This window comes from Ammospiza nelsoni, chromosome 3 (assembly GCF_027579445.1).
Source record: "Ammospiza nelsoni isolate bAmmNel1 chromosome 3, bAmmNel1.pri, whole genome shotgun sequence".
In the NCBI taxonomy this organism is placed as follows: domain Eukaryota; kingdom Metazoa; phylum Chordata; class Aves; order Passeriformes; family Passerellidae; genus Ammospiza; species Ammospiza nelsoni.
This window is the reverse complement of record NC_080635.1, coordinates 114,948,497-114,963,005: the sequence shown is the minus strand read 5'-3', so window position 1 is coordinate 114,963,005 and position 14,509 is coordinate 114,948,497. Positions and strand designations below refer to the sequence as shown.

The 14,509-nt window shown below is 67.7% G+C and overlaps 2 protein-coding genes across 2 annotated transcripts in view; one reads left to right on the top strand and one right to left on the bottom strand.

Moving 5' to 3' along the window:
- DNMT3A (DNA methyltransferase 3 alpha) overlaps positions 1 to 956 on the bottom strand; it is a 37,809-nt gene extending 36,853 nt beyond the window's left edge. Inside the window, exon 1 of the mRNA XM_059468115.1 lies at positions 829 to 956. Within this exon, the coding sequence (XP_059324098.1) occupies positions 829 to 897 (69 nt within the window). The 5' untranslated portion in view covers positions 898 to 956. The remainder of the gene's footprint in view (positions 1 to 828) is intronic.
- A 2,480-nt stretch (positions 957 to 3,436) lies between these two features.
- Positions 3,437 to 14,381, top strand: LOC132070716 (collagen alpha-2(I) chain-like). Its single transcript, XM_059467703.1, has 8 exons — positions 3,437 to 3,920; positions 4,157 to 4,633; positions 4,933 to 5,118; positions 8,116 to 8,251; positions 10,687 to 10,940; positions 11,745 to 12,067; positions 12,681 to 13,045; positions 13,856 to 14,381. The coding sequence occupies exons 1-8, from the start codon at positions 3,437 to 3,439 to the stop codon at positions 14,379 to 14,381; spliced, it is 2,751 nt and encodes a 916-aa protein (XP_059323686.1).
- The last annotated feature ends 128 nt before the right edge of the window (positions 14,382 to 14,509 follow it).

The window sequence follows — 14,509 nt, the reverse complement described above, 5'->3', positions numbered from 1 at the left end:
GTCACAGGAACCTGGATGTGACCCCGACCTGGCCGTGCCCGCAGTGGGACAGTGTCCAGATGTCCAGCTGGCCGTGCCCCAGTGCCCACGCTCTGCCCAGCCCTGCCCTGTGCTCCTGGGCACTGCCCCACAGGAAGAGCCATGGCACTGGGAGTGGCCACCCCGGCCCAGCAGGTTCTGTCTGGGTGTCCCTCCTGAGCCTGGTGTCACACATGGAGGAGGTGCAAGGACCCCCGGAACAAGCGGGACCCCCCGAGGGGGCAGCAGGGCTGGCACGAGGGTTACAGGCCACCATGCACCCCGCCTGGCATGGGGCATGAACCCCATCCTGGGGGACACCCGCACCGTGCCAGCCGCCTTCGCCCAGCTCTCCCCGCAGCCGGGAGGTGACAGCAGGTCTGTGTCCCCGTCCCCTCCCCGCGCTGCCCGGCGCCAGGAATAGCTCAATCCGCGCTAATCCCGCCCGCCCGCGCCTCAGGCCGCTCCCGCTTCCCCGTCCCCTCCGCCCTGCGGCACCGGGGGCCCCGCGCCCCCTTCTCCCGCCGGCCGGGAAGGAGCCGAGACCCGGAATCCCCGAAAGGAGCCGAGCCCCCGAACCCCCGAAAGGAGCCGAGCCCCGGTGGCCCCGAAAGGAACCGAATCCCGGAGGCCCCCGGCCGGGACGGAGCCCGTTGCCGGAGCCCCCCGGGCGGGAAGGAACCGAACCCCGGAGGCCCCGGGTCGGGATGTACCGAGCCCCGGAGCCCTCCGGCCGCGCTCCCCCGGGATGCGCCGGTATCTCCGGGATGTGCCGGTCCCCCGTATCCCCGGGAGCGGACCGGGCCGTACCTTGTGCGTGTCGAGCGCCTCGCGGCTGGGCGCGGGGCTGCCGGTGTCCAGGCTCCCGCTGGACGGCATGGTGGGCCGGGGGCCGCCGCCTGTCAGCAGCACCGGAGCGGAGCCCGCTGCGCTCGGAGGGTCCCGGAGCCGTCCCCGATGCCGCTGCCTGCTCGCTGCTGGCCCTGCGGGGAGAGCGGAGGGACGCGGGTCAGGGGCTGCTCCCGCCCCCCGCCGGCCCCGGCCCGGCCCCAGCCCCGGCAATTATTAACGTGCCACAGCCTTGACTCGGCCGGGCCGGGCCGGGCCGGGCTGGGCTGGGCTCATGCCCCGCCAGTGCCCCGCACGGTGCCCGAGAACATCCCGGCCTGGCCAGGGGCGCAGGGGTGCGGGGTGAGGGTCAGGGGTGCAGGGGGAACAGGGGATGCAGGGTCGGGGTGTGGGGTGAGAGGCGCACAGGGGGGCAGGGTGAGGGTCAGGTGTGTGGGGTGAGAGGCGCACAGGGGGTGCAGGGTGAGGGTCAGGGGTGTCGGTCAGAGGGGCACAGGGGTGCAGGGTGAGGGTCAGGGGTGTCGGTCAGAGGGGCACAGGGGTGCAGGGTGAGGGTCAGGAGTGTGGGGTGTGGGTGAGGGGTGCACAGGGGGTGCACGGTGTGGGTTCAGGCTGTGTGGTGAGGGGTGCAGAGCATGGGGAGCACTGTGGGGCACAGGGGGCATGGTGTGAGATGTGGGGAGCCTACGGGGGTGCAGCTGCGGGGCACGATGTCCATGGTGTGGGGTGCGGAATGTGGGGCTCAGAGTCCATGGTGCAGGGTGCAGGGTGTAGGGCACAGTGTCCATGGTGTGGGGCACAGTGCCCATGGTGAGGGGCGCAGCTGTAGGGCACAGTGCCCATGGTGTGGGGTGCAGGCTGTGGGCACAGGGTGCAGGGCACAGGGTGCACAGTGCGGTGCAGGGCACCCAGCACCCAATGCTCAGTGTGGGTGCCCTTTGCACACCACGGGGTGTCCAGTTTTGGGGTGCACCGTGCACCTTGTGAGCAGTGTGGGTACGAGGGGTGCAGGGTGCCTTCTGTGGGGTGCAGGGTGCGGGGGCAGCAGGGCTGTGGGGTGCAGGGTACAGGGTACAGGGTGAGAGGCACGTGGGGTGCAGGACACGCTGCAAGGGCACAGGGCAGGGTTTGGGGTGCAGGGTGTGTGGGGTGCAGGGGGCACACTGTGGGATGCAGGACACGCTGCAGGGGGAGCACAGGGCAGGGTTTGGGGTGCAGGGTTTGGGGTTTGGGTGCACACTGTGGGGTACCAGGCGTAGTGTCTGCATAGTGCAGGATGTGCGGGGTGCTGTCAGTGAGGGGCTGGTAGTGCCATCACCTGCAGGGTTCTGGGGTGCCAAGGGTGCAGGACAGGGGTGCCCAGCGCTGCCTGGGGGCCCAGGAGGATGCAGGGTGTGAGTGTTGGGTACAGGGAGTCGGGGGACATTGTCTGTGGGGTCTGGGGGGTGCTGGCTGTGCGGGACGGGGTGCGGGGCGCAGAGTCCCGGGTGCAGGCTCTGGGGGGATGCAGGGTGTGGGTGCTGGCTGCAGGGGGCTGGGGGTCGCTGGCTGTGGGGTGCGGGGGGTGCTGGCTGTGCAGGACGGGGTGCGGGGTGCCGGGTGCGGGGGGTGCTGGCTGTGCGGGGTCCCGGGTGCGGGATGCCGGGTGCGGGGGGTGCCGGGTGCGGGGTGCCGGGTGCGGGGGGTGCTGGCTGTGCGGGGTCCCGGGTGCGGGGTGCCGGGTGCGGGGGGTGCCGGGTGCGGGGGGTGCCGGGTGCGGGGTGCCGGGTGCGGGGGGTGCTGGCTGTGTGGGGTCCCGGGTGCGGGGTGCCGGGTGCGGGGGGTGCTGGCTGTGCGGGGTGCCGGGTGCCGGGTGCGGGGTTGCTGGCTGTGCGGGGTGCCGGGTGCGGGGTGCCGGGTGCGGGGGGTGCTGGCTGTGTGGGGTCCCGGGTGCGGGGTGCCGGGTGCGGGGGCTGCCGGGTGCGGGGTCCCGTGTGCGGGGTGCTGGCTGTGCGGGGTGCCGGGTGCGGGGTCCCGGGTGCCGGGTGCGGGGTTGCTGGCTGTGCGGGGTGCCGGGTGCGGGGTCCCGGGTGCGGGGTGCCGGGTGCGGGGGGTGCTGGCTGTGCGGGGTGCCGGGTGCGGGGGGTGCTGGCTGTGCGGGGTGCCGGGTGCGGGGTCCCGGGTGCGGGGCGATGCCTGCGGGCTCCGGGGGCCGCATGCGGGGGGCCGGGGGGGAGGCGCCAGCCGGCACCTGTTGCTATGGCAAACGCTGCATTCGCCATGGCCGGGGCTGCTGTTGCCTTTGGCACCGGAGCTGCAATTTGTTTCTAGAGCTTTCCAGCCGCAGCCGTTCCCAGCGGCGGGCGGGGGGCTCGGGCGGGGGCTCGGGGGGGCCGGGCCGGGCAGGACGGCACCGCTCCCAGCCCAGGGCATCCCCCGGCCCGCGCCCGGGGCAGCTGGGGGGCTGCTGGGGGGCTGCAGCCGCCCCCCGACACAGCCCCCGGGATTTGGGGTGCTGGGGGGCAGTTGGGGAGCTCAGCCCCCTGCCCCAGTGCCCCCCGAGCGGCCCCTCCCGCGGGGTGGGGGGAGGATGGGGAGGGCAGGGGAGTGGGGGGTGGGCGCAGGCTGGGGGTGCCGGGTTGGGGTGTGGGATCTGGGGGTGCAGATTGGGGCTGTGCGGTGCACGCTGTACCCCAAGCACAGCGGGCGCTGGGGGGGGACTCCCCGGCCCCCTTCCCTCGGCAGCCCGGGGAGCCCCCGGGGAAGCCCCGGTCCCCTGGGTGGCACAGCGCTGCCACCCCACGCCAGCGCCCCGCGGGCACGCTCGGCCCGTGGGCACCGGGATGCCGTCGGTGACGGGCCGGGGCTGGCACCGGCACCCCCCGCACCCCCAGACCACCGCTACTGCCCCCCTGTCAGCGGCGGTGCCACCAGGCAGCCCCACGGCACGGCACGGCACGGCCCGGCACGGCACCTCGGCCCCCCGTTCCCCTGCGAGTCGCCTCCCGGGGTGCCGCTGCCTGAGCCCCCCACTATCCCCGAGCCCCCCGGGACCCCGCTCCCGCCGCGCCTCGGCTCGGCACGGCTCGGCACGGCTCGGCACGGCACGGCACGGCCCCGAGGCGCTTATGGCACGGCACGGCTGGGCACGGCACGGACACGTGCAGCGGGAGGGAAGCACCGGGGACACCGCGGCTGCACCTCGGGGGATCCCCGGCCGCGCTCGCTCGGGGGGTCCCAAGCCGGGGGTCCCAAGCCGGGGGTCCCAAGCCGGGGGTCTCCGCCGTGCCGCCCCCGGTCCCCCCGGCAGCGGAGACCCTCCGGCAGCCCCGGGGCACGGCCGAGCCCCTCTCCCTCCCTCCCGGCCGGGCCCGCCTGGCGCTGCTGGCGGCTTTGATTCGCTTCCAGCCAACATGGTCTCCGAAGGCTCTAAAAATAGTTGTTGTGCGCACAAGCCCCGCGGCACGCAGCGAGCCCCGGCCGCCGAACAAAGCCGGGATCCGCCGCGGCCCGGCCGCCTCCCGCCGCCCGCCCCATCCCGGAGGGGCCCGCGGGACCCGGCCCCGCTCCCCGCGCTCTTACCGGCACGGCACGGCACGGCACGGCCCGGCCCGGGGGATCCGCGGCCCCGTGCCCTGGCTCAGGCTCAGGCCGCCGGCACCGGCCTCGGCGGCATCCCCCGGCCGCGGGCACGGAGCCCGCCCGGTGCTCCGGCGCTCCGGCGCTCCCCGTGCGCGGCCCGTGTGTCCCCGGTGCTGGCGGCGCTGCCCTCCCGGGGGCCCCGGCGGTGCCGCTGCCGCACGGCGGGAGCGGCGAGTCACGCTCGGCGCGGCGGCAGAGGCGTTCCGAACTGGGTTACCTGCGCCGGCTGGGCGAGACACGCGGCAGCCACCGGCACGAAAATGGATGGAAAACCCACCCGAAATCCCGCCTTTTTGCTTTTTTTTTCTTTCCTTTTTTTTCTTTTTTTTTTTTTCTTTTATATATATATATATATATATATATATATATATATATATATTTCGGGACCTCGGCGGTGCCGTGCCGCAGCCGGGAGCCTGCAGGGACCTTAACCGGCCATTTTAGGTGACGGCGAGCGGGGTGTCCCCCGCAGCCCCCGGTGCCCGTGGGACGCCGTCACCGCAGTGTCCCCCCCGTCCCCAGGTGACCCCGCGAGCGGCGGTGACACCCCCGCCTTGGCCGGGGTCCCCCGTGCGCCGGCGGCCGTGGGGACGCACGAGGGACCCCGGCCAAGCGCCTCTCCCGTGACAAGTGCCGCAGCGTATTATTATTGTTGTTGTCACTTTGAGTCACTGCCGCCGCCGCGCTCCTCCTCCTCCTCCTCCTCCTCCTCCTCCTCCTTCTCCTCCTCCTCCTTGCCAGCAGCACGGAACGGCTCCGGGATTGACTCAGAGAGGGGACAGGAGCGGCGGCCGTGAGTCACCCCCAGCCTGTGCGCCCCCAAAGCCGAGTCACCCCCAAAGCCTTGAGTCACCCCCAGCCTGTGCGCCCCCAAAGCCGAGTCACCCTCGAGCCCCCCAAACCCCGGAGTCACCCCCAGCCTGTGTCCCCCAAATCCTGCGTCACCCCCAGCCCGTGGCCTTGACCCCGTCTCCGGGGCTGTAATTTAGGGGTGAAATATTTGGCCCCTGCGTGCCACAGCTCTGGAAGCATCTGGGGGACTCGGGGGTGAAGTGCCAGTGGGAGCTGGGGCGATCCTAAAAATACTAAAAATACACCTGGTCCCAAGGGGGGGGACCCTGGGGAGCTCAGCTGCACTGAGCAAACCCTGTGGTGCACTCCAGGGATGGAGTCACTGCACCCCATGGCACCCCAAGGATGGAATCACTGCACCCATGGCACCCCAAGGATGGAGATGGCACCCCAAGGATGGAATCACTGCACCCATGGCACCCCAAGGATGGAGATGGCACCCCAAGGATGGAGATGGCACCCCAAGGATGGAATCACTGCACCCATGGCACCCCAAGGATGGAGATGGCACCCCAAGGACGGAATCACTGCACCCATGGCACCCCAAGGATGGAGATGGCACCCCAAGGATGGAATCACTGCACCCATGGCACCCCAAGGATGGACATGGCACCCCAAGGATGGAGATGGCACCCCAAGGATGGAATCACTGCACCCATGGCACCCCAAGGATGGAAATGGCACCCCAAGGACGGAATCACTGCACCCATGGCACCCCAAGGATGGACATGGCACCCCAAGGATGGAGATGGCACCCCAAGGATGGAGTCACTGCACCCCATGGCACCCCAAGGATGGAGTCACTGCACCCCATGGAAACCCTGGGAGTGATTCACTACACCCCATGGCACCCCTACACCCCAAGGATGGAGTCACTGCACCCCACAGCACCCTGGGAGTGATTCACTGCACCCCATGGCACCCCTGCACCCCACAGCACCCTAGGGAGAAACACATGGCAGCCCACAGAACCCCTGAGAGTGATGCACAGCACCCCAGCACCCCATGGCACCCCACGGAGTGATTCCTGCACTCCAGGGCACCATAGCACCCCAAAGAGTAAATCACAGCACCCCATGAACAATCCTCAGCACCCCAAAGAGTAAATCACAGCACCCCATGAACAATACCCAGCACCCCAAAGAGTCAATCACAGCACCCCATGAACAATACCCAGCACCCCATGGCACCCCAGGGACTGATTCACTGCACTCCAGGGCACCACAACACTCCAAAGAGTCAATCCCAGCGCCCCAGGGCACCCCAAAGAGTCAATCCCAGCGCCTCATGAACAATCACAGCACCCCACAGCACCCCAAAGAGTCAATCCCAGCGCCTCATGAACAATACCTGGCACCCCACAGCACCCCAAAGAGTCAATCCCAGCACCTCATGAACAATCACAGCACCCCACAGCACCCCAAAGAGTCAATCCCAGCGCCTCATGAACAATCACAGCACCCCACAGCACCCCAAAGAGTCAATCCCAGCGCCTCATGAGCAATCACAGCACCCCACAGCACCCCAAAGAGTCAATCCCAGCGCCTCATGAACAATCACAGCACCCCACAGCACCCCAAAGAGTCAATCCCAGCGCCTCATGAACAATCACAGCACCCCACAGCACCCCAAAGAGTCAATCCCAGCGCCTCATGAGCAATCACAGCACCCCACAGCACCCCAAAGAGTCAATCCCAGCGCCTCATGAACAATCACAGCACCCCACAGCACCCCAAAGAGTCAATCCCAGCGCCTCATGAACAATCACAGCACCCCACAGCACCCCAAAGAGTCAATCCCAGCGCCTCATGAACAATCACAGCACCCCACAGCACCCCAAAGAGTCAATCCCAGCGCCTCATGAGCAATCACAGCACCCCACAGCACCCCAAAGAGTCAATCCCAGCGCCTCATGAACAATCACAGCACCCCACAGCACCCCAAAGAGTCAATCCCAGCGCCTCATGAACAATCACAGCACCCCACAGCACCCCAAAGAGTCAATCCCAGCGCCTCATGAACAATCACAGCACCCCACAGCACCCCAAAGAGTCAATCCCAGCGCCTCATGAGCAATCACAGCACCCCACAGCACCCCAAAGAGTCAATCCCAGCGCCTCATGAACAATCACAGCACCCCACAGCACCCCAAAGAGTCAATCCCAGCGCCTCATGAGCAATCACAGCACCCCACAGCACCCCAAAGAGTCAATCCCAGCGCCTCATGAACAATACCTGGCACCCCAAGGACAGTCCCCAGCACCCCAGGGCACCCCAGGACCAGGCCCTGCCCTGCTGCACACCACAGCCAAGGGCAGCCACAGCCCCACAGCCAGAGCAGCACCCACCTGCCCAGGGCGTGGGGCGGGATAATGGGACGGGATAGTGGGATGGGCTGGGATAATGGGATGTTATGGGCAGGGTAGGATGTGATGGGGTGGGATGGGTTGTTATGCAGTGTTATGGGGTGGGATGGGGTATTATGGGGTGTTATGGGGTGGGATGGGTTGTTATGGGTTGTTATAGGTGTTATGGGATGGGATGGGTTGTTATAGGGTGTTATGGGCTCTTGTGGTGTGTTATGGGGTGTTATGGGTTGTTATGGGTGTTATAGGGTGTTATGGGTTGTTATGGGGTGTTATGGGGTGTTATGGGTTGTTATGGGGTGTTGTGGGGTGTTATGGGTTGTTATAGGGTGTTATGGGCTCTTATGGTGCGTTATGGGGTGTTATGGGGTGGGATGGGCCACTGAGGCATGCGGCCCCCCTGTGCCAGGCCGTGCCCAGCCCTGCAGGTGGCACAGGGTGGATGCAGCCAGGGGATCCCGCAGGAACAGGATCCTGCTGCAGCACCGGGAACACCGGGAACGGGAAGGCCCCGCCGGGAGCACCCAGGAGCTGCAGGAGCTCCGGTACCGGGGAGAAAACCCGGGAGATGGGCTGATCCCGGTGAGCAGGGCCTGGGGCAGGGCTGGGGGCCTGGGGCAGGGCTGGGGGCCTGGGGCAGGGCTGGGGCAGGGCTGGGGCAGGGCTGGGGGCCTGGGGCAGGGCTGGGGGCCTGGAGCAGGGCTGGGGGCCTGGGGCAGGGCTGGGGCAGGGCTGGGGCCATGCTCAGCAGGATGGGATGGGCTGGGAGCAGTGGAGAACCACGGGAACCGGCCCCACACCCGGCACACACTGAGCCCAGCACCGGGCCAGAGGGACGGGGCCGTGCCGGGGGAGGGGAGCCTGCTGAGGGCTCCTCCTGAGCTGGGGGGGGAAACTGAGCGGGGCCTGCAGCCATCCCAGGGCCTGGGGCCATCCCAGCAAACCCAAACCAGGGCCTGGGGCCATCCCAGCAAACCCAAACCCATCCTGGGCCTGGGGCCATCCCACCAAACCCAAACCCATCCTGGGCCTGGGGCCATCCCAGCAAACCCAAACTGAGCAGGGCTGGGGCCATCTCAGCAAACCCAAACCCATCCCAGGCCTGGGGCCATCCCAGCAAACCCAAACTGAGCAGGGCTGGGGCCATCCCAGCAAACCCAAACCCATCCCATCAAACTCAAACCCAATCCAGGGCCTAGGAGTCATCCCACCAAACCCAAACTGAAAACCAAACCCAATGCGGGGCCTGGATCCATCCCACCAAACCCAAACTGAGCAGGGCTGGGGCCATCCCAGCAAACCCAAACCCATCCCACCAGACTCAAACCAGGGCCTGCAGCCATCCCAGCAAACCCAAACTCAAATCCAATCCAGGGCCTGGAGCCATCCCACTAAACTAAAACTCAAACCCAAACCCATCCCACCAAACTCAAACCAGGGCCTGGAGCCATCCCAGCAAACTCAAACCCATCCCAGCAAACCCAAATGCATCTCAGGGCCTGGAGCCATCCATTCAAACTCAAACCCAAATCCAACCCCAAACCCAATCCAGGGCCTGCAGCCATCCCAGCAAAGCCAAACCCAAAACCATCCCAGGGCCTGAAGCCAAACCACCAACCCCAAACCCTGCCAGGCCCTGGGCCATCCCACCAAACCCAAACCCAACCCCAACCCCAAGCCCATCCCGTGTCCCGGAGCCACCCCAGCACACCCGCACCGTGCCGTGCCACGCCGTGGCACACGCGTGCCTGGCACGCTCCTGTGGCACCTGCCGGCCCACGCGCTGCCCCGGGGTACCGCGCCCTGCTGTGGGAAGGGGTGTGCCAAAATACAACTGGGACGGGCCAAAACAAAACTGGGATGGGCCAAAGAGAACTGGGATGAGCCAAAGTAAAACTTCCTGCACGAAATCCAGCGCCTGAGGCTCTGAGAGTGAGAGTGGCAGCCATGGCATGGCGTGGCATGGCACGGCGCGGGGTGGCACAGGGTGGGGTGGTGCAGCGTGGCAAGGCACAGGGGCTGGGGACACAGCGGTGGCTGCCAACGTATTGCAGGGACACGGCCAGCCAGGGTCATTGCGGCACGCTGGGATGCCCTGGGACACACCGGGACACCAAAGATGCACCAGGATCACCAGGATGCACTGGGACATACTGGGACAAACTGGGATGCCCTGGGACACACCGGGACACCAAGATGCACCAGGATCACCAGGATGCACTGGGACACACCGGGATGCACTGGGACATACTGGGACAAACTGGGATGCACTGGGACACACCGGGACACTCTGGGTTGCACTGGGACACAATAGGACAAACTGGGACACCAAGATGCACCAGGATCAGCGGGACGCACCGGGACACACCAGGACACACTGGGACACACAGAGATGCACTGGGACACACCAGTATGCACTGGGATGCACTTGGGACACACCAGTATGCACTGGGACACACCAGGACACACCAGGATGCACCAGAACACACCAGAACACAGCAGGATCCACCAGGACACACTAGGACACACCGGGACACACCGAGACACACCAGGATACACCAGGACACACCAGGACATACCAGAATGCACTGGGGTGCACCGGGGACACACCAGAACACAGGGAGATGCACTGGGATGCACTGGGATGCACCAGGACACATCTGGATGCTCTGGGACACACCGGGATACACTGGGACACACCAGGATGCACTGGGACACACCAGGATTCACCGGGATGCACCAGGACAAAGTGGGATGCACCGGGACACACCAGGACACACCGGGCCTGCCAGCAGGCACCAACATGGTGCCATTCCACAAGGGAGCAGAGGCTGCTCCTTGTCACCAAAGCTGCTCGGTGTCACCAAAGCAACTCGGTGTCACCAAAACAAGCCAGTGCCACCAGAGCTGCTCGGTATCACCAAAGCTACACCACGTCACCAAAGCTCCTGCATGTCGCCAAAGCTGCTCCATGTCACAGAACCGCTCCACTGGGAAGTTTGGAGCTGACTCAGCACAGGGGGCCGGAGCTGCCGGAGCTGCCGGAGCTGCCGGGGCAGCGGGGCCGGTCCCACCCCAAGCCGGGGCTCCCCCGGGGGTCACGGCCACCACGGGATGTGGCCGCCGGTGCGGCGGCCAGCACGGAACCCGGCCGGTCCCGCGGTGACACCGGCGACGTCACACAAAGGGCAGAAAGAGGAACCGGGGGAGGAGGAAAATCTCATTTGGCCGCAGGTTTGCGCAGGCGAAACACCCCGGAAAGCGAAGCGGGGGGAGGAAACGGCGGTGGGAGGGAAAGGGACAGGGGAAGGAGGAGGGAGAGAGGGGAAACGAGGGGGGAGGGAGACAGCGGGGAAGTGGGGAGGGAGTGGGAAAGGGGAAGTGAGTGGGATGGGCGAGGAGCAAGAGGGAAGGGGAAAGCAAAAAGGGAAAAGGAAAGCAAAAAGGGAAGGGGAAAGCAAAAAGGGAAGGGAAATGATGGGGAAGGGGGAAGGAAGAGAGAGATAGGAAGCCAGAGGGGCAGGGGAGTGGGAGGGGAGTGGGAAGTGAGCAGGAAGGGGGAAGTGAGAGGGAAAATGAGGAGGAAGGGAGAAGTGATGAGGAAGTGGGCAGTGAGTGGGAAGGGGAGAGGAAGATGGAAGGGGAGAAGGGAGAGAGAAGGAGAGATGGGAGAAGGAAGGAGAGAAGGGAGAGGGAAGGGGAGAAGGGAGAGGGAAGGGGAGAAGGGAGAGGGAAGGAGAGATGGGAGAAGGAAGGAGTGAAGGGAGAGGGAAGGGGAGAAGGGAGAGGGAAGGGGAGAAGGGAGAGGGAAGGGGAGAAGGGAGAAGAAGGAGAGAAGGGAGAGGGAAGGGGAGAAGGGAGAGGGAAGGGGAGAAGGGAGAAGGGAAGTGGAGAAGGGAGACGAAAGGGGAGAGGGAAGGACAGAAGGGAGAGGGAAGGGGAAGGGGAAGGGGAGAGGGGGAGAGGGAAGGGCAGGGGAAGGAGCCGGGCCCCCGGGGGGAGCAGAGCGGGCAGGCCGAGCACCCGCAGCCCCGGCAGGCCCGGCCCGGCCGCCCCCGCCCGCGGGCCCCGCGGCGCTGCGCCTCCTCCGGGGGGGATTTTTGGTGCAAAATCCCCCAAGTTCGGGCAAGGCCGGCCCGGCCCGGCCGCTCCCCCGGGGGCCCCGCCGCGGGCAGGGCACGGGCGGCCGCGGCCCCGCGTCCCGCCGGGGCGCACACGGCGGTGACACGGCGGGCCGGGAGGGGACCGGGGGGACAGCCCGCGGTGCCACCGGGCCCCGCTGCCCTTCAGCCGCCCGCGCCGCGCTCAAGGACACGGCGGCGCCGCGGGGGCCGGGCCGGCCGGGCCGCGCGGCCACCCCCGTTCGCACGGCCGGGCCGAGCGGGGCCGGGCCGGGCCGGGCGGGGGCGGCGCGGGGCCGGGGGGGCCCGGCGGGCCCGGCCCTGCCGTGTTTTCCTGCCGCGGGCCCGGGACGGCGGACGCACCGGGGCCGCGCCGGGCCGGGCCGGGCCCCGCCGAACCCCGCCGGAGGCAGCCGAAGTGCGCCGGGGGGAGCCGAACCTCGGCCGTGGGGAGCCGAACCTCAGCCGCAGGGAGCCGAACCCCCGCGGAGACACCCGAACCGCTTCCGGACGGGCCCGAGCCCTTCCGAAGGCACCACCCGAACCGAACCGGACGGGGCTGGGCCGAGCCGAACGGAGCCGAACCGAGCCGAACGCATCATCCGAACTGAACCGAACGCAGCCGAGCGCGCCCGAGCGGAGCCGAGCCGGGCCGGCGGTGCCGGTGCCGCTGTCCCGCCGTCCGTCCCGCCGTCCGTCCCGCCGTCCCGCTGTCCCGGTTACCTGGGCCGCTGCGGGCCCGGCGCAGAGCCCCGCCGAGCCCCGCCGAGCCGTGCCGAGCCCCGCCGAGCCGCCGCCGCCGCTGCGCTGCCCGGCCAGGCCTCCTCCCGCAGCGCCGCCGCCTCCACTGCAGCACCGAGCCCGCCGCGCGGTCCTAGAGCCCGCCGGCAGCGCGCACCGGCACGGGCACGGCGCGGAACCGCTCGGGAACGGGCACGGGAACGGGCACGGGCACGGCTCGGAACGGCACGGGCACGGCACGGCTCGGAACGGCACGGAAACGGCTCAGGGCACGGAACGGCACGGGCGTGGCACGGCTCGGAACGGGAACGGCACGGCATGGGATGCCTTAACACGGCACGGCGCGGAACCGCACGGACACGGCTCAGGGCATGGCACGGCACAGAACGGCACGGCTCGGAATGGCACAGCACGGGCACGGCACGGGCACCGCCAGCACGGCTCAGGGAATCGCATGGCACGGCACGGCACGGCACGGCACGGCATGGCACGGCATGGCATGGCACAGAGCTGAGCTCCTGCACTGGGGCACGGACAGAACCCGGTGTGCCGTGCCAAGGCGTGCCATGCCAAACCTTGCTGTGCAGTGCCAAGCCGTGCCGTGCCAAGCCCTGCCATGTGAAGACCAAGCCAAGCTATTCCATGCCAAACCATGCCATGCCAAGCCAGGCCAGGTTGGTCTGAGCCAAGCCAAGCCAAGCAGAGTCAAGGGCTGTGCAGTGCCAAGCCAAGCTGTACCGTGCCAAGCCATGCCCGTGCCAGATCAAGCCAAGGGCTATCCAGTGTCATGCCAAGATGTGCTAAACTGTGCTGTGCCAAGCCAGGCCGGGCCAAGCCAAGTGTGGTCAAGAGCTGTGCAGTACCAAGCCAGGCCAAGCCATGCCAAGCCAAGCCAAGCCAGGCCAAGCCAAGCCAAGCCAAGCCAGGCCAAGCCAAGCCAAGCCAGGCCAAGCCAAGCCAAGCCAGGCCAAGCCAGGCCAAGCCAAGCCAAGCCAAGCCAGGCCAAGCCAGGCCAAGCCAAGCCAGGCCAAGCCATGCCAAGCCAAGCCAAGCCAAGCCAAGCCAAGCCAAGCCAAGCCAAGCCAAGCCAGGCCAAGCCAAGCCAAGCCAAGCCAAGCCAAGCCAAACTGAGCCAAGCCAAGCCAAGCCAAGCCAAACCAAGCCAAACCAAGCCAGGCCAAGCCAGGCCAAGCCAAGCCAAGCCAAGCCAAGCCAGGCCAAGCCAAGCCAAGCCAAGCCAAGCCAAGCCAAACCAAGCCAAGCCAAGCCAAGCCAAACCAAGCCAAGCCAGGCCAAGCCAAGCCAAGCCAGGCCAAGCCAAGCCAGGCCAAGCCAGGCCAAGCCAAGCCAGGCCAAGCCAGGCCAAGCCAAGCCAAGCCAAGCCAGGCCAAGCCAGGCCAAGCCAAGCCAGGCCAAGCCAGGCCAAGCCAAGCCAGGCCAAGCCAGGCCAAGCCAAGCCAAGCCAAGCCAAGCCAAGCCAAGCCAGGCCAAGCCAAGCCAGGCCAAGCCAGGCCAAGCCAAGCCATCCCTTCTCGCCCTGTCCCCACACTGGTGCCAGCCGTGTCCCCGGTGCCAGCCCCACCCCTGGCACTGCCAGCACTTCTCGGGGGCTCTGCCCCTCCCTGGATCCTGCCCGGGCAGGGGGAGGCTGGGGGGACCCCAGAGTGACCTGGGGCCCTCGGGGGGCACAGATCCATCGGGATTCCAGACCCACAGCGACCCACAGCAGCGCTCGGCCCCGGGGGCAGGGGGGTCTGGGGAGGGGTCTCAGTTCCCTCTGAGGGGCCTGGGGGGGCTGGGCTGGGAGAGCTGAGCTCTGCCAGGGGAACCCAAATGGGCACTGCCAGGAGAACTCAACGGGGCACTGCCAGGGGAACCCAAATGGGCTTGGGGCAGGGGGCTCAGGGCTGGAACTGGGGAACTCCAGAGGAGCCGGGGGGC

What these genes read in the sequence shown, in the direction of transcription:
- LOC132070716 (XM_059467703.1), top strand. Translation starts at nt 3,437, where the DNA reads ATGGGGAGGGCAGGGGAGTGGGGGGTGGGCGCAGGCTGGGGGTGCCGG. An exon ending in AAGCGCCTCTCCCGTGACAA is followed by an intron (nt 5,119 to 8,115) that starts GTGCCGCAGCGT and finishes CCCCTGTGCCAG; the next exon opens with GCCGTGCCCAGCCCTGCAGG. An exon ending in AAAATCTCATTTGGCCGCAG is followed by an intron (nt 10,941 to 11,744) that starts GTTTGCGCAGGC and finishes CAGCCCCGGCAG; the next exon opens with GCCCGGCCCGGCCGCCCCCG.